General features: G+C 37.8%; 1 protein-coding gene across 3 annotated transcripts in view; it reads right to left on the bottom strand.

Annotated features, from left to right (window-relative positions):
- Positions 1-8,040, bottom strand: part of SREK1 (splicing regulatory glutamic acid and lysine rich protein 1) — a 46,522-nt gene extending 38,482 nt beyond the window's left edge. Inside the window, exon 1 of one of the 3 annotated variants that reach the window (XM_019744145.3) lies at positions 7,729-8,040. In XM_019744145.3, coding sequence (XP_019599704.2) covers positions 7,729-7,889 — 161 coding nt within the window. In that variant the 5' untranslated portion in view covers positions 7,890-8,040. The remainder of the gene's footprint in view (positions 1-7,728) is intronic. The other 2 variants (XM_019744136.3, XM_074328880.2) reach the window with 2 other exon arrangements.
- Positions 8,041-23,567: the final 15,527 nt, after the last annotated feature.

Here is a 23,567-nt window from a genome sequence, read left to right as displayed (position 1 = left end):
TTAATGTACTATTTAATTAGTAATTCCACAAATATTCAATATTTTGAAAAAATCTTTCCTATAGCAACAAACCCATATTGATAATGGCTAAATATACATATTTATACTATCAATCAAACACTTGATAATAAAATATATCTGCATTTAAAACTTGCAATAATTTATTAACATAATTAGTCGGGCTAATTAAAGTTGCAAAAATAAAGATAAAACTCTATCCCTTCCTCACTCAATCCAACTCAATCTACCCCTAAGGCCATCAATTCAGGCTTCAGGCCAGACCACTCCAACTATGCCCCCTACTCAACATCTAAGTCAAGCACTTGTATTCGTCACTGAGGCAAATACATTCGCATCCAGATTTAACCCACCCTCACATTACCAAATCTCGAATTTAGGCCTCTCCTGAGCTCTAAACTTTTAGATCCAAGTGCCTGCTAGAATATAACACCTTGAAAGTCACTGGGCCCAGCCTTAAGTCTTAAATTCAACACTCTTCTTCACCTGTCCTGCCCACTGCCCTATATGTCATATCTCAGTTAAAGACACCACCCAATTACCCAAGTCAGAAATCTGGCAGCCACTAATGTGACCGCCATTAGTACTGTTCACCAAACATTTCCAAATCTTCTGGCTACACAGTAAAATTCCACTTCTTTGTTCTTTGAAATGTAGCCATGCAACCTGCTTTGGCTACCTACGAGCAGAACTGACATGTGTCATTATTCCATAGCTTTAAGGGCCTTTGCTGAGCTCTTTTTATCTGCCATAGTGATCAACAACATTCCAGAGAGGGGTGGCTGATGCGTACATCAGCTTGACCATACAACGTAGCTTCCTACCCTACCAGTTTGGTATTAAGAAATAAGCTATTTTTACCAAACTTCTGAGATGTGGAGTCCATCCTTGACCCTTCCATCTTCTTCAATTCCACTGTTTATTAAATCCTGTGAAGACTGCGCCTCAAATATTTGTCACATTTTTTCATAATTCTCATTATCAATGCCTTCATTCAGGCCCTCATCATTTCTCATCTGTATTACTACTACAATGGCTCCTAACCACATTGCCTCCAATCTCAACTCCTTACTAAGGGTCTTCTACAAAAGCTGCCAGAGTGATCTTTCTAAACTCTAACTTTTATCATGTCTCACCACTGCTTCAATTTCCTCAAGGCACCCTTCTGTTCTTGCTTTATCACCTAAATGCACCCAAAAATCCAGGAATAGAATACTTGTGGTTCCCAGAACATATCCAGAACATCTGGGCCATCTGTATACATGTTGACTTCCATTTGTTTAAGATGTCCTCTTTAAGTCTCTTTTTGGATGTTAATTCCATTTTTCTTCAAGGATCAAGTTTCCAAGTCTTCTGGAAAGCCATTTTAAGATATCAAAGTAATTTGGCACCCCTCCTACATGTGCTACCAAGACATTCTATATACTTTTAGTGCAGGCCTTACCAGTTTTATGTGAAATCCTCAACAGACCTTGTAAGCTGCTAGCCACAAGTGACTAGTTACATGACACCAGGGCCCATTTCACTGACTAACCAGTAATCTGTAATTTGATTGGCTTGACCAAACGAACTGGGTGAACAAGCAGATTCTCTCTCTTGGGCTGGGAAGTCACTTAAGAGCCAGATGCTAGATGAGTACAGAATAGATCTATAAAGAAACTGAACAAATACACAGAAATAAACTGAGTTGACAAAGCCTCTGAGAAGAAGCTTTATACCTTGTATTTTGACACCTTTCTGGTTCCCAGTCCCAGGTCCCATGAGGCCTGGCTGTACCATGTAGTCTTTATTCTCCAATTTAGAAAAATCTTCACCTTTTCAATAATGTCTCTTCTTAAGCTAAGTTGGATAGCACTGTTTCTGTCTTTTGAACCAAAAATATCTATGATTACAATGAGCTACTAAAGCCCTAGCAATTCCAACAAATGTACTCTCTTTTAGCACTGAAATCTTCCAGAATCTGACAAGCCACCACTGAAACTACATTTCCAAACACCCCTACTTGAAACCGGTATCATTTTAAATTTAAAACAGGTATAGGAAATGTGAGCCTGGTTAGCAAAGCCACTGTATGTTAAGGCATGCCACCAGGATTTGAGAAGCCCAGGAACTGATGAAAAAATTATGGTCTGTGCTGAACAGCATTAGCATAGGAGCTTGGATACTACTAGACATGGCTATTCCACTGCTTTAAGCAACTTTCTTCACCTTCATCTCCAATTACCTTCCTGAAAAGACAGAGCAAAGATCAACATATATATTTAGTTTATACAAATGTAAACATTGAGCTTTTCAGGAGGGGTAGTAACATTATTTTATTTTGAACACTATAGGCTAAAATAAGACACAAGCCTAAATAGAGATGATGAATCTCAGTAAACAAATGTGTATTTTATTTATTAATCAGTATGTTTCCAAATCTTATATTTAGAGCTTTCTCTTTAGTACCTCTAAGCTATTAAATAGATTTGCCTTTAATTTAAATAGAATTATTTTAAAATGTATTTTTGAACTAAAGTTCTAATTTTTAAAAGTCGGGGTTACGTATTCCATTTGCCTAAATGTATGCCTCTAAAGAAAGCAGATTTTACTTTGACCTCATTTGTTGAATCAAGTTTCGATTTTTTAAAGATAAAACTTTCCACAATCATTTTTCAAAAAAATCAGTAATTCTGAGAGTTTAATGCAAAAATCACAGAACCAATTTTTTGAGCTTCAAATTTCCTGGGCCCCAACTGGTTATTTTTTCGTTAAACATGGTGATGGCACTGTAAAATTTTCTTAAAAATCAATGTGGAAATAACATGTTCAATATTATATTAACATACACTCTTTGAGGATCTATCAAAAAGGATATAATCCAAAATATGGACAAAGTATGTAGTTTTATGTATGAAAATATTGACACAAACTGTAACAGGGCTTCTCAGTAGGGCTCCAGAGGTACTCTGGATGGCACACTTCTTCCTTGTATAAGACTTTCTTATGAATGATTGACACCCAGTAAATGCCAGAATGCCCTCCAAATCACTGATGACAATCAAAAAATGACACATTTTCAAATGCTTCTAAAATTCACTGACTTGTAAACACACACACACACAAAAAAGCAACCAATATATCTCCAATGATAGAATTTCAAAAACAGGACAGTTTACAGTCTTTTAAGTATTATTATACACCCAACAGCAATATGAAAAATGCTTATTACAAGTTGAACGTAGAAGAGGTTACAATCACGGTGTAGAAATCCTTTGATTATCCCATATTAAAATAAACATATATAAAAACAGCTGGAGGAAAAGGTATGGAAATGGACAAAGGTTTTGATAGGGTGATAGGATCACAAGTGGTGTTTCTTTTTCTCTATTTCTCATAAAGTGACTACATTGACTACATTAATATTTTTAACTAAACTTAAATAAGTAGTTGACAGATTTTGCCTTTCTTATTACTACTTCTGAAGACCAGAGAAGAAAACCAAGCAAAAAAATCAACACTGGTGTTGGTATTAAACATAGTGTTAGAAATCAGAATACGATGACCCTTTAAAGCAGGGGTGTCCAAACTTTTTTCAACGTTTTTCACCAAGGGCCATATGCGGTAATACACAAACACCAGGGCCACTCACTCAAGGTGAAGTACGTAATGCCTCACCTGGTTTAAGTAAACTAAATATATTTTTGGAATTTGCTGCGGGCCAATTAACAATGGATCATGGGCCGCAGTTTGGACACCCCTGCTTTAAAAGAAGGCCCAGGGGCACAGCCAGGGTGTTGAAATTCCTGATCTGGGCGCTGGTTACACAGCTATGCTCACTTTGTGAAAATTCATAGGGCTCTACACTTACCCATGCATTTTTCTGTATGCACCTTTTACCTCAATAAAAAGCTTAATGAAAAAACTACAAAGATTTCTTGCTGGTATAAAAAGATTTTAACAACATACGAAATTAATTTATTGTGCAAAAAGTTAAAATAGAAATTCTGGATAGTTATCATGTGGCAGCACAAAAAAAAATGACAAACAAGACTTATGTTTACAATGAATGTTTACACTAATTCTTAATGTTTAAGAACTGAATCACTGACTCATGCCAAAAGAATTAAATTTAAAATCTGAAGTTTCATATTAGCAACTGAATTCTTAAAATGTTAATGAGAAACTATTTTCCATTCTATTAAAGAAATATATTTCCAAATTTAAAACAAATGAATTTCTACTCAGCTTCCAAAGATTAATCACAAAATACTGTTTCCGCAACACTGCAAACAATTATCTGTCTTCAGTACAACTACTAAGTATCCTGTTTCCCCCAAAATAGACCTAGCCGGACAATCAGCTCTAATGCGTCTTTTGGAGCAAAAATTAATATAAGACCCAGTCTTACATTACATTACATAAGACCATGCCAACCTGGTTTTATATTAATTTTTGCTCCAAAAGACGCATTAGAGCTGATTGTCCGACTAGGTCTTATTTCTGGGAAAACACGGTGTAGCATTTTTATCCATTTCGGACCAAATTTTCAAATACATCCTTATTATAAGGACTGCGTTATGACAGCTTCATTACAGAGTAGAAAACATGCGGTTAGTAAAGCATGTCAGTATCTTTGAAAAGCAGGAATAAGGAACTGAACTTGTGGAAAGGAAAACCGGTTAAGGATTTTGTCTGGCCCATATGTGTTATATTTATGTTATAATTTTGCAAAATATATTACAGTTTGTGACACATTCACTACATATTAATGCACCATGTTTAAGAGCTTTTTTTTTTATTTTAAACTGAATTTAACATTTGATTTCAAAAAACAGCCTATTACTAAGTGTCATAATAATTGGTATCATATTGCCACCCAAGCCCAGGTTTCAACTATATAAGTGGTATTTATGTCGGCAATGAAGAATATTCTGTGATATATTTCTTCTATCTATAAGACACATTACAACAACCTTGAAAGCAAGGTTAGTTTACAAGGTTCATGTACAAAACATTTTACTGCTTGATTCCAATTCTTGAAGGATACAGCACTCCTCCAAGTATTTCTCAATTATTAAGAAATGTTGGGGTGGGGGAAAGGGTCGACCAGATGGCTCAGTAGGTTAGAGCGCAAGCTCTGAACAACAGGGTTGCAGGTTCGATTCCCACATGGCTAGTGAGCTGCACCCTCCACAACTAGATTAAAGACACCGACGTGCAGCTGAGCTTCCGGAGGGGTGGCAGAATGGCTCAGTTTTCAAATAAAAATTTTAAAAAATTTAAAAAAAAGAAAATGTTCTGGGCAGCCGGTTAACTCAGTTAGTTAGAGCGTGGTGCTGTTAACAAGGTTGCTGGTTCAATCCCCACATGGGCCACTGTGAGCTGCATCCTACAACTAGATTGAAACAACTACTTGACTTGGAGCTGATGGATCCTGGAAAAACACACTTAAACAAAAGTTAAAAAAAAAGAAAGAAAGAAAGAAAGAAAGAAAGATGGGGCCAGCCCGGTGGCTCAGGCGGTTGGAGCTCCATGCTCCTAACTCCAAAGGCTGCAGGTTCGATTCCCACATGGGCCAGTGGGCTCTCAACCACAAGGATGCCAGTTCAATTCCTCGACTCCCACAAGGGATGGTGGGCAGCGCCCCCTGAAACTAAGATTGAACACGGCACCTTGAGCTGAGCTGCCCCTGAGCTCCCGGATGGCTCAGTTGGTTGGAATGCATCCTCTCAAACACAAGGTTGCCGGTTCGACTCCCACAAGGGATGGTGGGCAGAGCCCCCTGCAACTAGCAATGGGAACTGGACCTGGAGCTGAGCTGCGCCCTCCACAACTAAGACTGAAAAGACAACAACTTGAAGCTGAACGGTGCCCTCCACAACTAAGATTGAAAGGACAACAACTTGACTAGAAAAATAGTCCTGGAAGTACACACTGTTCCCCAATAAAGTCCTGTTCCCCTTCCCCTACAAAAATCTTTAAAAAAAAAAAAAAAAAAAAAAAAGGAGATGCAACTATTTAAAAAAGAAAAAAATGTTCTGAGCGTTTAAATGAAAAGATAGCTGAAAGCATTTTCAAAAGATACTCCAAGCTTATATGCCACAGCTAGTCAAAAATGATTTATGTGCATGCACTTGTGTAGTATTGACGAAAATGTATTACCTGAATCTAACCATGTAGAAACAATCTATGTAAAACCAGATTATGAGTCATTCTACAAAACAAACTGCAAGACAAAAGTACCAATGTCATAAAAGACTTTTTAAAAGGTGATGGGGGGCTGTTCTAGAGTAAGGGGATAACTAAATGCAATGGGTGGTCTCTGATTATATTCTAGACTGAGAAAAGAAAAAAAGCAATTGTTAGACTATTTGGCAAAATTTAAATATATACATTATATATTATTTTATCAACATTAAATTTCTTGTGGTATTGTAGGAGAATTTATTTGTTCTTATACTTAAGTGTTGAAGGAAGAATAGTCAGTGTCTGCAACTACAAACTTTCAAAAGGATGGGAAGGAGGAATAGTGTGTGCGTGTAAAGATGGAGGGGGGACAGAGACAGAAAGAAATCAACTGTGGCAAACGATGAACGCAGCTGAAGGGAATATGGGTATTCATTCAACTTTTCTGTGTGCATGAATTACTTCAAAACAAAAAGTAGAGGAGAAAAACTTAAACAGTAAAATTTTTAAATCCAAATACCAACTTTTACCAGTATCTAGGCAGTAGCAATGAGTTATACTCAGACAGAAAATTTAAAAGTACACCTCCATGTATCACTATGAAATAAACCAAAAACTCAAGTACAAATTTTTAAAACAAAAAAAAATCTTGGGCAACCAATTACTCTCCTTCTTTCAAAGGATTTTGACACAGTAAACAAAATACTCAGGATTTTAAGATTTTAAACTCTAGTCTTTAAAAAAGTTTATGCTTGTAAGAATCTGAACAACCCGCAAACCCCCTACAAATTCTGTGGGTAGATAGTACCGTACGAGGGAAATCTTAACTTCAAAATACACCACTTGGGAGGTGTCCGCGACCTGTGAATGCCAGTCGAAATCCAGTTTTAAAAGTATGCAGTAGATAATCCTGCAACAACTAATATTTTTTTCTGGAAGGTTTAGGACGACAGTGTGACCTTCCAGGAGGAAATTTTAATCTGTTGCCAAAAGGGTGAATAGACATGATCTTTTAATACCACGGATGGGTTCGGTTAAATTAACAAAAATGATGCTACATTTGTGAACACCGCCCTGGGAACAAATACAGCGCTAGTTCCAGGCTTTTTCAGCAACGACGGCCTGACACTAGGCCCTAAGAACTGGACAGTTTCTCAGGCGGTCTCCGCGATTTTCACATTGCACAGCAGGCGTTTGCCAGGACTATTCATGGCCCACCTGCGGCCATCTTAAGTTCGGGAAAAAACCGTACAGGGAGGCATTGAATTCGAGAACTTGGCGGCGACAAGTCGGGGAGGCACGAAAAAGGCAACCTTTTAAGGTCTCAGTGCAGAGGTATAACCCTAAAGTCCGACTAACAAGGAGAGCACGCCCGAGGGGCTCCGGGTTTCGGTGCCCAAATCAAACGTGGGCACCAAGGTAAGCCCCGGCGGTCACGTGGCGAGCACCGCGCGCGCCCCCGTCCACGCTCTCCCCCGCGCCGCGGCTCCCCAGATCTCTATGGCGCCCGCGCCCCTCCCCCAACCGAGCTCGAGCACTTACTCTGGGGGATAGAGCCGCAGCTCCTCGATTTCTCCTAGGAAGGAAAAAAGCGTCCGCATCTGCTCGCTGGTCACCGCCGACGACAGATTCGTCACCTGAATCACCGCCGTAGGGGTGAGGCTGAAGCCTAAGCCCAAACCGAAGCCGCCGCCGCTGTTCATCCCGACCCCTCTGCCGCTCCCTCCCACTCCCCAACGTCTACGACGCGTCAGCGACGGAGCCGGGAAAGCGGAGCACGCGCGGCCGCGAGCGCGCTCCCGCAGGCGAGTTCAAGGCGACGGGCAGGTCTAGCCGCCCATTTCCCAACTCTCCTGCTCCCAGGGCTGCGCGCGCCAGCCGGAAGCGTCGCTCCGGCAACCCGGCGGATCTCGCGAGATTGCGATGGAGCGGTGGGGGCGAGGTCCCTGGTCCCTGAAGCTGTAGTTCTTGCTCTTTCCTATTCTCCTCTCGAAGGTTTTTATCTTTTTTTGCACCCCGCTACAACTCGGTCGAATTCTTGTACTCCAGTAAACGTGGGAAACTCAGCTCTTTTTGATCTTTAAGTAGGACTGGGGAACGGAAAGTCCTGACCTGCTGCTCTTGCGGAGCTTCCAAGGAGGAATGACTCTTGGGTATCACAGATACAGTTAACTAAACTGTAACGCGTCATTATTACATACAGGCAGCTGCCCCGCCCCAAAGCATTAAGAAATTGGCCAGCGTGCGTCACAGTTGTGAAAAAACTTGGAAAATTTTACAAAATGTGAGTTATTAAAGATATAGGTAGTAAGATGAAGACTGTGCGATCATTGTTTATAACTTGTCAGTTATTCGCTCATTCCGCAGGTATTAATATTTATTCAGTGTTTTATACACCAGACGCTGTTAGACAAGGGCACATGAAAGGAAGTTACAGACAGTCCACATAGAACTTGCAACCCAGTGACAGACAAGGAACAGTATAGTATGTGACACTAGGGCAGCTGTTCCCCGAATGCCATCTGCAGAATTCTGAGGGTCCTAGAGGCCAGTTTCAGTGGGTCCGCAAGGCCAAACAATTTTTATAATAAAACTAAGACTTTGTTTACCTTTTTCACTTTGTTAACGTTTGTACTGACGGCATAAAAGTAATAGTCAATTAAACTGCTGGCACCCTAGCAAGAATCAAGGTAGTGGCACCAAACTGCACTAATACCTAGCAGGACTTTGTATTCTTCACCTCCTTGCACTCACAGCATACAATATTTAAGATGTTTAAAATAAATTAGTTTAACTTAAGAATGACCTTGACAAAGGAGTAAAACAATTTTATTAAGTCTTCACCCTAGCATACATGTCATTTTAATATCTGTGAAGTAATGGTAAGTACTTCTGCTACGTGCCCAAGTAAAATGGTTGTCTGCCAAGAAATCATTTGTATACATGAGTTTTTCCTGCAAAAATCCAAATTTTGTAAAACTTATATCCATCATCTTGACAGTTTTCCAGTACTTAAAGACTTTTCTGCTAAAAATACCAGTGATGTTAACAAATGCATTTTTGACATTAAACAAAATATGTGAACATTGGGAAGATCTCTGCAACTCAATGAACAAGTGATTCGAAGGGTAAGTGGTGGTAGTAATGGAAAGCAAGGAACAGTCCCAAATGTGGGATTCCTTGAACCCATTTAAAACTAAACGGAATAAAAGCTCTCGACTCAAAAAATATATATATGCGGGGCGGCCTGTTAGCTCAGTTGGTTAGAGCGCGGTGCTCAACAACAAGGTTGCTGGTTCGATCCCCACATGAGCCACTGTGAGCTGCGCCCTCCACAACTAGATTGAAACTACTTGACTTGGACCTGATGGGTCCTGGAAAAACACAAATAAATAAAGTTTTTAAAAAAAGAATAGTGAAAAATCAGTTAAAAAAAAATATATATATATGTGTATATATATATATATATGTATGTATGTATGTGTATATATATATATATATATATATATATATACATACACACATTCAGTTTTAGACATAATTGAGACAGGTTAGCTAGCATGTTGTTAGGTAAACCGAGACGTCCCTGATAGACTAAACAAAGGCAGCCATATCTTGGAACTCCAGGATCTGAAATGATTCATTCACTCCAGGGCAAAAATGTAATTGCACTCTAGGGGGTAATGGGTTATCTCGTAAATCCCCTTAGGTTGTGCAACAAAGGGAATCTGAGACAAAAATCCATTAGAAGGCCACCAACTCCCTTCCCCAAGCATGCAAGAGAAAGTATAAAAATAAGAGCCTTTTGCCTTAGCCAGTGGGCATCCCAGGTTCGGGGACCCCCTCTCGTAAGGGAGCTGTACTTTCGCTTTAATAAAAATCTTTGCTCCTCTACCTCTCCTTCTGAGTCCGCGTTCTCATTCTTCAGGTATGTGAGACCACGATCTCTGGGTACCAGACACCAGAATCCTGTATCGTTATTATAGGTGCTTTTCAGTCCTCCTGAAGCCCTACCATGGATCCCTAAGGTTAACTTAGAATACTGGTCCTTAGACTTCAGTGTGCGTCAAAATCACCTAGAGGACATATGAAAACAGATTGCTGGCTCTATCCCCAGAGTTTTTGATTTACTAGGTCCAGAGTGGGGCCTGGAAATTTTAATGTCTAACAAGTTCCCAGGTGATGCTGCTGGTGGTGATTTGAGAACCCCACTTTGAGAATCGCTGGTTTCGAAGCTTCTGTAAAAAAAACATCCAGCCTAAGAGAAAGCTTGTAAGAGTTTATTTGAGCCAAGCTGATAACAATTGCCAGGAAGCAAAGTCTCAAGGGATTGAAAAAATGCTCTGGAAAATGGCTGTTTTGCAACTTGTTTTATACATTAGAATCAAAGGAGGAAGGTTACATGAAATCCATTGGTTGTAGATGAAGGGGGTGAAAGAAAGCAAAGTGTGTGTGTGTGGGGGGAGAATCTCTGGGATTAGATAAAAAGCAAAATGGAGAGACACACTTCTTTTACATTGTTTGGTACAGGATAGTTAATAGGACATAGAGATAGTATTGGGGGAACAAGATAATAAGGAGGGATTTTGTAGTTTTCCGCTCTAGTGTGGTGGGTTGTGTCCCCTGGGGGGTCTGGAAAGGGATTACTCTTACATTCCAAGGGTATGTTATCTTAGAAGCAAAAAGACAACAGATAGGCTCACTTAAGGCAAAGATTGACCTTTGTCAAGGAAGCTACAGGCCAAGGATATGACTTCCCGCCAAGGCCCACCTTAGTTAGGAATTTTTATGTTCACAACATCCTGTGTGGTTATTTTCAGTCTCCTGAGCTTTTCAGGTTTAACATGTGGCCCCTTTTCCGTCCACAGCTCTAAAAGCAGTACATAGTAAATTTAGTAATCTTCTGTTGATGGTAAAGCAGAAGGAGGAATTTATGTTTCTGGCCTGGAGGATAGTGCCATAATTTGGGACCAAACATGAGAAGGAAGAGCAGCTTTCTGAGGAAGGAGCAGAAAATACTGGGATCTATTACAGACAAGTTCCTGAAATAAAAATGTAAGGAAATTGTCCAGCACTAAGATAATAGTATGTGATTTAAGCTTGAGAATAAACATAGTTATTCTAGCCATACATGCAGTAGGAGAAATACAGTGAGCAACATTAAATGGACAAATACAATAAACAGCCAAAAACAAAACCACGCCAGAAGGGAAAACAGGAGGGAGGATAGTCACAAAAAATTAGGGAAGAAAAGTTTTAAGGAAAAAGTGAAGAGTCGGGAGGAAAGAATGAGGAGGGTGTCAAATTCTGCAAAGATGCCAAAATCAGGGATAAAATGTGTCCATTGATAGACATAATGTGACTTACTGAGACAAAAAGCTACATGAATCAGTTTAGAGAAGCAAAGGCCGCTTCTCTAAACTGTCTGTAAACTGATTTGCTTTTCTAAACTGATTCATGTAGCTTTACTTCCATTGATGTCTTTCTGAATCTCCCAGCAAGAGTTCCCAACCCTGGGCCTAAACTAGCCCTGCAACTCTGGCCAATTGCAGACTGCTCAACCCTGCTCCTCTGAAATAAATTTTAGAACTGCAACCTCTGTAATCACTTTCACGGCCCCAATTTGCATATATTTCTTCTCTACTAGTCCTCTTGGTTTCATCTGCCTACTGACTGAACCAACATCTTCTAAAACAATAAGACAAGCAGTGACAAAAGTTTCAGTGCAGAAAGAGAGGGGCTTCTCACAAGTAGGCTCAGGCCCATAAGATAAACCAGAAACCAAAAAATAAGAAAGATTAGCTCCAGTAAATAAATTAACAGCAAAAAAGGAAAAAGATATGCATTTAAAATGTATGCAATTATCGGATTTAGAACCACGAAGTAACTTTGAAGAGAGCACTCCTGTGAAGTACAGAGACAGGAAGGGAATGCTTGAGCTGTGAAGGTATGCAGGTGAGTCTGGACAAACAAGAAAAGGTTTTGATGCCTTTGATTGGTCTTCTTGTTTTGCTTTTTGAACAAGTGAGATCTGCAAAGAATCTATGGAATTTTAAAGGGAATTTTGATAGAGAATAATTTAAAAGCAATTTCAGGTTAGGAAGGATATGTAAGTGGCCCTATCTTTGAAGGAAGAGTACGGCTTATAGTCCAAAGACAACAAGAAAGCACTGGAAGAAAGGTTAATAGGTTATAATAAAAAGAATCAGAGAAGGAGTGTGAACTGTGCATGCATGAGTGCACTAGTGTATGTGTATACGAGTATGTGTGCATGTGTGTAGTGTGTTTCAAAATAGAACTCATGCAGAAATGAAGGAGACACTCTTAGTCTTTTCCTGTGCTCAAGCACATCACCCTTTTTCAGTATCCAGAATGGTATCTCTAGTAGGCTAGCTCTGGAACCTCAACACTGGCCTAACTTTTTTTTTAATTACTAAAAAATTATTTTACTTAGCTTAAACAGAAAGGAAAGTAGACAATAATGGCAAGTTTAATTCATGGAGTGGAAGAAATGTAGCTATTGGCTACCATATTGCACAGCACAGAGATAAAGCATGTCCATCATTTCGGTAAGTCCTATTGGACAGTGCTGGCATAGACAATAAAATACTTTTAAGGAGACAATCCTTTCTTAAAGACACAATTCAATTTAACAGTATTAATTCATCCTTTCATATAAGACAGATACTATGTTTGGTGCCAGCAAAAATCAAAAATGAATAAGATAATTCTCTGATCCTAAAGGACTCACTATTTATTAGTTCAGTAAATTTGTTTTAAAAGAATCAAAGGAGGAAGGTTACATGACATCCATTGGTTGTAGATCAAGGGAGTGGGAGAAAGCAAAGCAGGGAAATCTCTGGGAAGAAGAAATTTATTATATTTGAAAAATCACCTACCAAAGTGAACAAAAGTAAGGAAAGCTCAGAAAATATTTTACCAAATGCCACACAAGGAAGTTGTACTCACCGTCATCTCATTACTGGATTATTAAATTGACAAGTTAAAAATGACAATAGACTCCATATAGTCTAGATGCCTGTGAAGATTATGGCCGTCCCGCACACAGGCTGACCACTGTATCAGAGATGGAATAGGGCCACATTCTGATTTAACCCACCAGTGTCCAACCTGAGACTTCATAAAATGTTTAGTATTTAACTTTATTCTAGAATCTGACGAAGCACAAAACAAGCTAAATTACATTTTCTTTTAGTTTAGAAACTGCCTCAGGAACATCTTCACCACAAACAATTCAGATAGGACCTGGGATCTAATGGAACTCTACGGAAAAACAACTTTCAAATGACATATGGCAGAGCCCTTCAGGCTTATAATTAGACCATAATACACCAAATGTCACCTTATGTGTCACAGAGGGTGTTTGTGCAAACATTCAAGGTGATCAAGTTGAATTCCAAAATGGATATGTTGATGAACTCACAGACAAACTGAAAATATAAAGAATATTGGGAAAATTGAAAGAAAAAATTTAGTATGGAAAATAATTCTCTTTCTTGCTAATGAATTCAAAAGCATATTTATAGAAATATTGCAATCTTTTTCAAAAGAACTATCTATCTTAAATATCATATTTGGTTTTAATCATATGCAATGCCTGTTTTCAATTTTTTTGCCAGCTTTATTGAGATATTTATTTATGTTCATTGACATAAAAGATTGTGTGAATTAAAGGAATTCAAGGTGTTGATTTGATACACGTCTGTATTCCAAAATGACCACCATAGCGTTAGCTAACACCTCCAACACATCACATAATTTCCATTTCTTTTTGTGGTGAGAACATTGAAAAATGTACTCTTTTTACATGTAGGGTTTTCTTTCTTTTTTTTTTAAATAACTGTATGTTCTTGTTTAACTTAAGTTGTGCTCTTTTCTGATGAGTATTATGTTTTTCAGTGATTGCTTTTTTGTATTATCAAAAGTACATTTGAACTGAGCATTAAAAAAAGGCTTGGCAACCTTCAGGTATGTAATACATACAGTGTTATTAACACTGATCACCATGCTATATATTAGATCCCCACAACTTATTTGTCGTAACTGGAAGTCTGTACACTTTCACCAACATTTCCCCCATTTACCCCACCTCTTCACCATTTACTTTCTGTTTCTAAGTGTTTGGCTTTTTTAGATTCCACTTATAAGTGACATCATACAATACTTGTCTTTCTCTGTCTGACTTATTTCATTTAGCATAATATTCTCAAGGTCCAACCATACTGTCACAAATGGCAGGATTTTCTTCCTTCTCGTGGCTAAATAATACTCAATTTTATATATATATCTCTATCTCTATCTCTGTCATCTTTATCCATTTATCCATTAACAGACACTTAGTTTGTTTCCATATCTTGGCCATGGTGAATAATGCTGCCATGAACATGAGAGTGCAGATATCTTTTTAAGATCCTGATTTCATTTCCTTTGGGTACATACCCAGAACTGAGATTGCTGGGTCATATGGTAGTTCCATTTTTAATTTTTTGAGGAAGCTCCATACTGTTTTCCATAGTGGCAGTGTCAATTTACATTCCTACCAACATTGCACAAGGGTTCCCTTTTCTCTACATCCTTGTCAATACAAGTTATCTCTTGTCTTTTCAAGGAAAGCCATTCTAACAGGTGTGAGGTGATATTTCATTGTGGGTTTTCTTTGCATTTCCCTGATGATTACTACTAATGAGTACTTTTACATGTACATTTTCATGTTGGCGATTTGTATGTCTTCTTTGGAGAGGTATCTATTCAGTTCCTCAGTCTGATTTAAAATCAGACCTTTTTTGTTTGGTTGGTTTTGGTTTTTTGCTATTGAGTTATATGAATTCTTGTAGTTTTCAATGCATAGATATTTCATCTTCTTAGTTTAAATTATCCATAAGTAGTTTATTGTTTTTGATGCTATTGTGAATGGGATTGGTCTCTTCATTTTTTTTTAAAGATGTTTTATTGTTAGTGAGCAGAAATACAACTGATTTCTGTATGCTGACTTTGTATACTACAACTGTACTGAATTCGTTAATTAGTTCTAATAGTTTTTTGGTAGAGTCTTTAGGATTTTCTATTACAAGATCATATCACCTATAAACGTAATTTAACTTCTTCCTTTCTGATGTGGATACCTTTTATGTCTTTTTCTTTCCTGATTTCTCTGGCTAGGACTTCAGTCCTAAGTTGAATAGGAGTGGTAAGAGTGGGCACCCATGTCTTGTTTCTAACATCGTCCTTGATAAGTATGATGTTAGGTGTGGATTTGTCACATATGCCCTTTGTTATGTTATGTTCCTTCTATATCCAATTTGTTGAGTGCTTTTATAATGAAAAGATACTGCATTTTGTCAAATGACTTTTCTACATCTATCAAGATGATCATATATTTATCTTTTCATTCTGTTAACGTAGTGTATCATTTTTTGAACCATCATTGCATTCCAAAGATAAATCCCACTTGATCATGGTGTAGGATCCCATGTGCTCTTTCTTTTTTTTGTTTTTAAGATTTTATTGGGGAAGGGGAACAGGACTTTATTGGGGAACAGTGTGTACTTCCAGGACTTTTTTTCCAAGTCAAGTTGTTTTCCTTTCAATCTTAGTTGGGGAGGGTGCCGTTCAGCTTCAAGTTGTTGTCCTTTCAGTCTTAGTTGTGGAGGCGCACCTCAGCTCCAGGTCCAGTTGCAGTTGCTAGTTGCAGGGGGCGGAGCCCACCATCCCTTGCGGGATTCGAGGAGTTGAACCGGCAACCTTGTGGTTGAGAGCCCACTGGCCCATGTGGGAATCGAACCGGCAGCCTTCGGAGTTAGGAGCATGGAGCCCGCCCCCCATGTGCTCTTGAATTCAGCTGACCAATATTTTGTTGAGAACTTTGCATCTGTGTTCATCAGGGATATTGGCCTGTAATTCTCTTTTCTTGTAGTGTCCTTGTCTGGCTTTGGCACCAGGAATAATTCTGGCCTCATAAAATAAGTTTGAGAGTGTTCCCTCCTGTCCAGTTTTTTGGTAAGTGACTGAGAAGGATTGGTGTTGATTCTTCTTTAAGTGTTTGGTAGAATTCTCCAGTGGAACCATCTGTATTTATGTATTGGGAGGTTTTGGATTACTGATTCAATCTTCTTACTAGTTATAGGTCTGTTCAGATTTTCTATTTCTTTATGATTCAGTCTTACTAAGTTGTATGTTTCTAGAAATTTATTTCTTCTAGATTATCCAGTTTGTAGGCATATGGTTGTTCATTATCTTTTATGATCCTTTGTATTTAATTTATTATCAGTTGTAATGTCTCCTCTTTCATTTCTGATATTTATGTGTCTTCTCTCTTTTTTTCTTAGTGGAACTACAGGTTTGTCAATTTTGTTGCTTTTTGAAAAAAACCAGGCCATGGCTTTATTGATCTTTCCTATTGTTTTTCTGGTCTCCATTTCATTTATTTCTGCTCTGATCTCTATTTAGATCTGCTAATTTTAAGCTTAGTTTTTTTATTCTTTTTCTAGTTCCTTGAGGTGTAAAGTTAGGTTATTTATTTGACATCTTTCTTTTTTCTTAATGCAGCCATTTGTCACTATAAACTTTACTTTTAGAACTGCTTTTGCTACATGCAGTAGGTTTTGTATGCTGTTTTTACAATTTTGTTTCAAATTATTTATTTTTCCTTTTTATTTCTCCTTTGACCCATTAATTATTCAGGAGTGTTGTTTAATGTCCACACATTTGGGCATTTCCCAGTTTCTCTCTTGTTATTGACTTCTAGTTTCATACCATTGTGGTTAGGAAATATATTTGGCATGATTTCAATCTTAAATTTACTCAGAGTTGTTTTGTGACCTATCATATGATCTATTCTGGAGAATGCTCCCTGTACCCTTGAGCAGAATGTGTATTCTGCTGCTATAGGATTGTATTTCTGTATATGTCTGTTGGGTCTACTTCTCTAAACTATGGTTCAAGTCCAATGTTTCCTTGTCGATTTTCTGTCTGGATGATTTATCCATCATTAATAATGGGGTACTGAAGTCCCTAACAATTAGTGTCTTATAATCTATTTTGCCTTTCTGATCTGTTAATATTTGTTTTATCTATTTAAGTTCTTCTGATGTTGGGTGCATATATACTTAGTTTTTTTGTGTGTGTGTTTTATAAATGTGCACCATGGAAATGAAATCTAGATTATGACTCTTTTTATTTTTTTATTTTTTTATATTTTATTGGGGAAGGGGAACAGGACTTTATTGGGGAACAGTGTGTACTTCCAGGACTTTTTTTCCAAGTCAAGTTGTTGTCCTTTTCAATTTTAGTTGTGGAGGGTGCCGTTCAGCTTCAAGTTGTTGTCCTTTCAGTCTTAGTTGTGGAGGGCACAGCTCAGCTCCAGGTCCAGTTGCCGTTGCTAGTTGCAGGGGGCGCACCCCACCATCCCTTGCGGGACTCGAACCGGCAACCTTATGGTTGAGAGGATGCACTCCAACCAACTGAGCCATCTGGGAGCTCAGCGACAGCTCAGCTCAAAGTGCTGTGTTCAATCTTAGTTGCAGGAGGCGCTGCCCACCATCCCTTGTGGGACTCGAGGAATTGAACCGGCAACCTTGTGGTTGAGAGCCCACTGGCCCATGTGGGAATCGAACTGGCAGCCTTCGGAGTTAGGAGCATGGAGCTCTAACCGCCTGAGCCACCGGGCCCACCCCAATTATTTTTATAGAAAGCTTTTTCTGGATTTTCAGAGTGATGGAAAAATGAACACTTGATTTTGCCTAATGTACTAATCCAGTAGAATCCTTCCCTCTTTTTAAATGTGTTGATACAAACTGGATTTTGGCAATATATTTTATAATAAAATTAATGCTTGATAAATTAGTATCTCCAAAGCTGTAGCACAAATAATGATATTTAAAAACAGAAGATTATGTACAGCTAAATACCATTTCCTTAACATAGTAGCAAGAAAGTTTTCAAAAATAGAGGTAGAAAAGCAGATTTTCTATACTCTGACATTTGTACAGTTGCCTGATGTATCAATATATAATTCTTGGAAAACTTAAGCAGTTAAGTCCAATTCATTTTTAAATCACGAGTACAGTGATTAACATAAAAGATATTTTTGATTTTGTTCCTAAAGATAACAAACATGCTGTTGGGTTGTGAAGAAACTAAGATTAGGGAGCAGATGGGATTTTTGGCAAAGAGCAGGCAAGTCTGTCAGCAGCAGGAGCTGGCTCATATTTTAGCGCACAGTGCTGATAATACCTCAATCAAATAAGTGCCACGCAGGATTTGCCAGTCAGAAGACATCTTAACTACTTCTTCTTAAAGCAAGAGCAGCTTCATTATAACCTCACATGGAGGCAAGCAGCCAATTTAGGATTCACTTTTGACAGTCAGCTGATGTCAGTTTTTCAATGAATGTATGTTCCTGCCTGGGAATATTGCTAATGTGAAATGTTACTATTCAGATGATATTATGTCACCATCTGAACAGCATATGTATAATTTATTCATCATCCACAAGTATTTATTGAACTCAAGTGCTGAGTGCTTTAATATGTACATAACAAATCTTTTGTTTTCAAAGCTGGTTATGCTGCGGGTCAGCATAACTTCCTCCTGCACCTCTTCATGGCATTTATCACTTTCATTTTATACTCTCCCCCTCGGAGTAAAAACCAAAGTCATCCTTACAATGGCCTAACAGACCCTAGACAAACTTCCCTTGTATTTCTGACGTCTTGGCACCTCTTTCTCTCTCTCTTCATGTGTGGATGAAATGTAAAATTCCATTGTAGAGGAACAAATGGTCCTTCCTACTGTGTTGAGTACCTAATGCATACCCAGTATGCCAGAATGGACATAAAAGAGTCTTCCATCAAGGAGTTTCTAATAATTTTGGAAATGAGACTAACTAATACACGTAACATTATGAGATCAATAAGACATTACTAAATTACATAGCATGAATGTTAAAAACCAAAGAACAGGGAAGTTTAGAGTTCAGAAAAGCTATGATGAGGACTAGCTCCTTGTATCCAGTTAGCATCATGACAATAATAATCTGAAGGCCTCCAAATCTTGCTCTCCCACTAGTTTCTCCTGAGTATCAGGTGGGCATTTCTAAACGTTCCAAAGTAAGCAAGTGCACGCCAGAATTTATTATTCCTGATTTCAATTATTGGCATCACCACCTATCCTCCAACTCCAGCCAGAACTTGGAAGCCACCCTTACTTCCTCCTGCCTCCTTACCCATCTGCATCTTATTGACGTGACACTTTCTAAGTATGTGCTATATATAGATCCCCTTTCTCTAAACTTCCATTTCCAGTACCTTGGCTGGTGCCAATATTATCTCTGTTCTGGCTTTTACAATAATCTTGTAACCATGTTACTAAGTTTCTTACCCCAGTCACTGCTACCCCATCCACGTCACACACAGCAGTAATCTTTCTAAATTTCAAATCATTTACTTCACTCATTATTGTCCTCAGAATAAAATGCTTTGCATTACACCAATGGCCCTGTTGTTAGACATCTTTTCTAGATATTCTGGATGCTCTGAGGTCTGATAGAGAACGGTGTGCTCCCCCTATCACCAAATCTAACAAGTCCCACGAGGGCTAATATTAGTCAAGGCATCTGATCCAAGGGAGTGGAATGGGCCCGAGAAAGGGCATTTAGAAATGTGGTTCTAAGCGCAAGGCCAAGGCCAGGGGTTTAGGCTCTCAGACAGGCTCCACTCCAGCTCTGCTGGCTAGAGAGACGGGTCATGGGGAGTGGAAGTTGAAAGTGAACTATGGCTAGTTGTTTTCTATTGTGATTACAAACTTAGCAGTTTAAAAGCAACACACATGTATTACCTCACCGTTTCTGTCAGTCAGGATGCCATCCTCGGCTTGGCTGGGAACTCTGCTCAGGGGCCTACATGTCGCAGTCAATGCAGCCGGGCTGTAGCCTCATCTGGAGGGGGGGTCCTCTTCCAAACTCATTCAGGTTGTTAGAATTCCATTCCTTGCAGTTGTAGAACTAAGGCCCTCAGCTCCTAGAAGTTGCCCTCTATAGGATGTTCACAGTATGTCTGCTTCTTCAAGGTCAAAAGAGCATCTCTTGCTTCAAGTCTCTTAGAGAAGGCCTGGTGTCCGTCTCCCTGTCTAAACATAATCTCTAATTCTGTAGCTCCTTCATATTCTGCTTCTTCTCTGATACTAGCTATAAAAATACATTATGAAAAGGGAATTTTTCTTCTTCTAATAACTTATGTGCTCGCTTCGGCAGCACATATACTAATACCTTGTTACTGTCATCCATTAATTATTTACTAGGTAGTATTACTAACCCTATTTCACAAATTGGGAAATAAGGCATAGAAATGTCAAAGAACTTCCCTAAATTCACACAAGCAGTACTAGCTAAATGGTAGATCTGTAATTCAAGACAGCTAGGGAAGGGACAATTGGGTAGCCTAAGTGCTGCTTAAAGTCACCCCAAATGAAAAAGCAGCAGGAGCTGGAGACAGAAGTTGACTTTGTACAGGTGGATGTGTGGGTGTCAGGAGAGAGGGCATTGACAGTAAAGACACCAATCTGGGGTTTCCTCCGAAATGTGGCAAAATCTCACTGGAGTCTGCCATTCAAACAGGATCTCTACATGACAGTGAAATCACATCTGGTGTGGGGCTCTTGTTAAAGTGGAGGGCTGGGGCAGCAGGCTTTCTCAGTTGGTTAGAGCGCAGGGCTCCGAACACCAAGGTGGCCGGTTGGATTCCCACATGGGCCAGTGAGCTGCGCCCTCCATTGCTAGATTGAAAACAACTTGACTTGGGAGCTGATGGGTTCTGGAAAAACACTGTTCCCCAATAAAAATTTTAAAAACAACAACAAAAAAAATGGAGGGCCTATGAATGCCATATGGACAAATCTCGGTGCATTTTTTTCAATGACCAAGATTTAAAAAAAAAAAAGGTATGCGTACCATATTTGTGGAGTACAAGAGTTAAAAGGAATAGCAACTTCATTAGCTTGCAGGTTGATTCAGAAAGATCCCAATAGGTACAAATAATCAATCTCAGCTTACAAAATGAAATTCAAAGTAATAAATACAAGGTGCTGCCTTTGGACTTTATTATGGTAATAAACACATCACATTAAATTTAGTTTATTTTTCTTTAGTTTGTTGACAAGGAAATTAATTGAGAAGAAAAGCGTATGTATAAAAAAGAATCCTTCTAAAGCTTTGCCTTGGAAGAACAAAATTGGTTTGATTAGATTTAAAGAAAGGTCAAGTTTATGAAAATAAGACAATTTTTCATGCAAAATAAAAACAGCTTTATTGAATCCTGTGGGGTAGGGTGGGGAGCATAACTTTACAACTTGGATTTCTTCCTTTACCGGTGATACACGAACTTCTCCTATTTCATCCTGAAATTAAATTGAGGGTTGATTGAGCAGCTTAGATGAGCCACATGAAATCCAATGGGAGATCATAACTATTTGTTTATTTGAAAAGGTAATTATAATAGGATATTTTTTCAGCCTCTTCCCTAACAATCCTATACATAGGTTCAGGAATAGCTTAGTTGTTTACAGTAAAACCTGAGGAGATTCGCTGAGGTGCTTTCTTTCTGTTTAGAATGGGCTTCTCAGATGCTTGGATGTTAGGACTGTACATTTTTGGAGACAGTAAATTTTGTATCTTCACAAAGAGACTGTATAGTCCTAAAAAAAAAAGGTAGCATTCTTTTAAGAGATTTCCAAAACTGTGAATGACCTTGCTTACTATCCGGAGAGTTTAAAAATTCTGCAGAGGTAAAGAAACCAGTCAACCTTTTCTGAACTCTTATTAGAAACAAGGGGAATACCTAAAAGTTTGAACTGGATGCCTATATAATCTAGATTATCGTTTAAAAGAATGAAGTGGTATTTTGTTCCCTTGTTCACCATCAATTATGTGTATTCATTAATGCTTTTGATGAAACATAAAATTATTTTAATTTTGATTTCAATGTCTTTTTGTAAAAAATACATTCACGTTAAACCAAAAGGATAAGCTAATAAGAATTTCAACAGAAATAAAAACCCTTTCAAACAGATATGACTGTTCACCATCCTCAAACTAATTGAAAAATACTTCTCATCCCAATAGTTTCCTTCAGAACTAAAAACCAATAATTTAAACTACACTTCCTCTATATCCAGAAATAAAAGGTCTGCAATGGTCAAATAGATGTATATCATGTTTATAATAATCTCAACCTGAAATTCATAAAATAAATCACACAACTTTAAACAGCATTAGTTTATTACCTATTCACTGTTACTTCAAACAATCTAGATATATACAAAAATTTGGAATGTTTCATAAATGCTGATAAAAATACTACATAGCTGCTAATGGGATTTTCTTTTAAGCACAGTATATTAATGCTTAAAAGGTTAGTTCTATTTATGGCAATGCTTGTGTGTTAAATTTTTTTCAAGTACATAAACATCTTCAAGTGCAAAGAGGTCAGAAAAAAATTTACAAAGTAGGGAATTTTAGAATTTCATAGATTCAGATAAACTGATGATTCCTTAATGAATCAGAATAAAACTTAGTTTATGGAAACAATTCTGTAGTGAATAAATTACTCTGAACATATAATTTTTAATGGTTTAAAATTTTAGAGTGGTCAATTTTAAACACTGTTACTAAAAGTAAGACAGTGTTTGGTTTTGATGATTTGCTACATAATACTTAGTATTAAAATAAAGTCTGTAATGGGTATGGGCCTTGACTACCAATTCTCAACTTTATACAAACTAAAACTATCCTGTCTATATCCTGAAAAGATTTAAATTATTACTTTTATTCAAATTTTGAAACTTTTATCATTACCAAAACAAAAATTCTAATGAGGAGTTAATTTTAATTTTACCGTATTTTAGAAGAAAACTTTGGCTATTAAGTGCAAAACCTTTTTGTTATTAGGTTTTTAAAGTTATATCATGTGTCATGTTATTCCTCTTGGTAACAAACTTTCTTAATCAACTTTATGTGGTATAAGAACATTAAGAAAATTTTTAACTAGAATAGAATAAAATACTAGTGCATATAATACCTGTTGCACCTGTAATATTTAAATATAATATGCAGACAATTAACCTAAGTTTAGATCACTGATGAATCAATTGTTCTCTGTGGCTTATTTCCTTTCCCCAAATTATAGTCTGTGTATCTGATTCTAGGTGAAATAGCTGAAAATGTAATAATTATACCTATTTTATGTATTCCTATTAAAAGCAGAATGTGAGTGAAAAATTGATCAAAACCAATAAAAAATGATGTGAATATTTTACAATGCCAAAATTAATATTTTAAAATAAACCATGAATAAAGGGAACACTGAGGC

Source organism: Rhinolophus sinicus, chromosome 3 (genome assembly GCF_057876585.1).
Source record: "Rhinolophus sinicus isolate RSI-liver-muscle chromosome 3, RSI-T2T, whole genome shotgun sequence".
NCBI lineage: Eukaryota > Metazoa > Chordata > Mammalia > Chiroptera > Rhinolophidae > Rhinolophus > Rhinolophus sinicus.
Note: the sequence above shows the minus strand (reverse complement) of the source record. Positions and strands in the feature narration are given on the sequence as shown.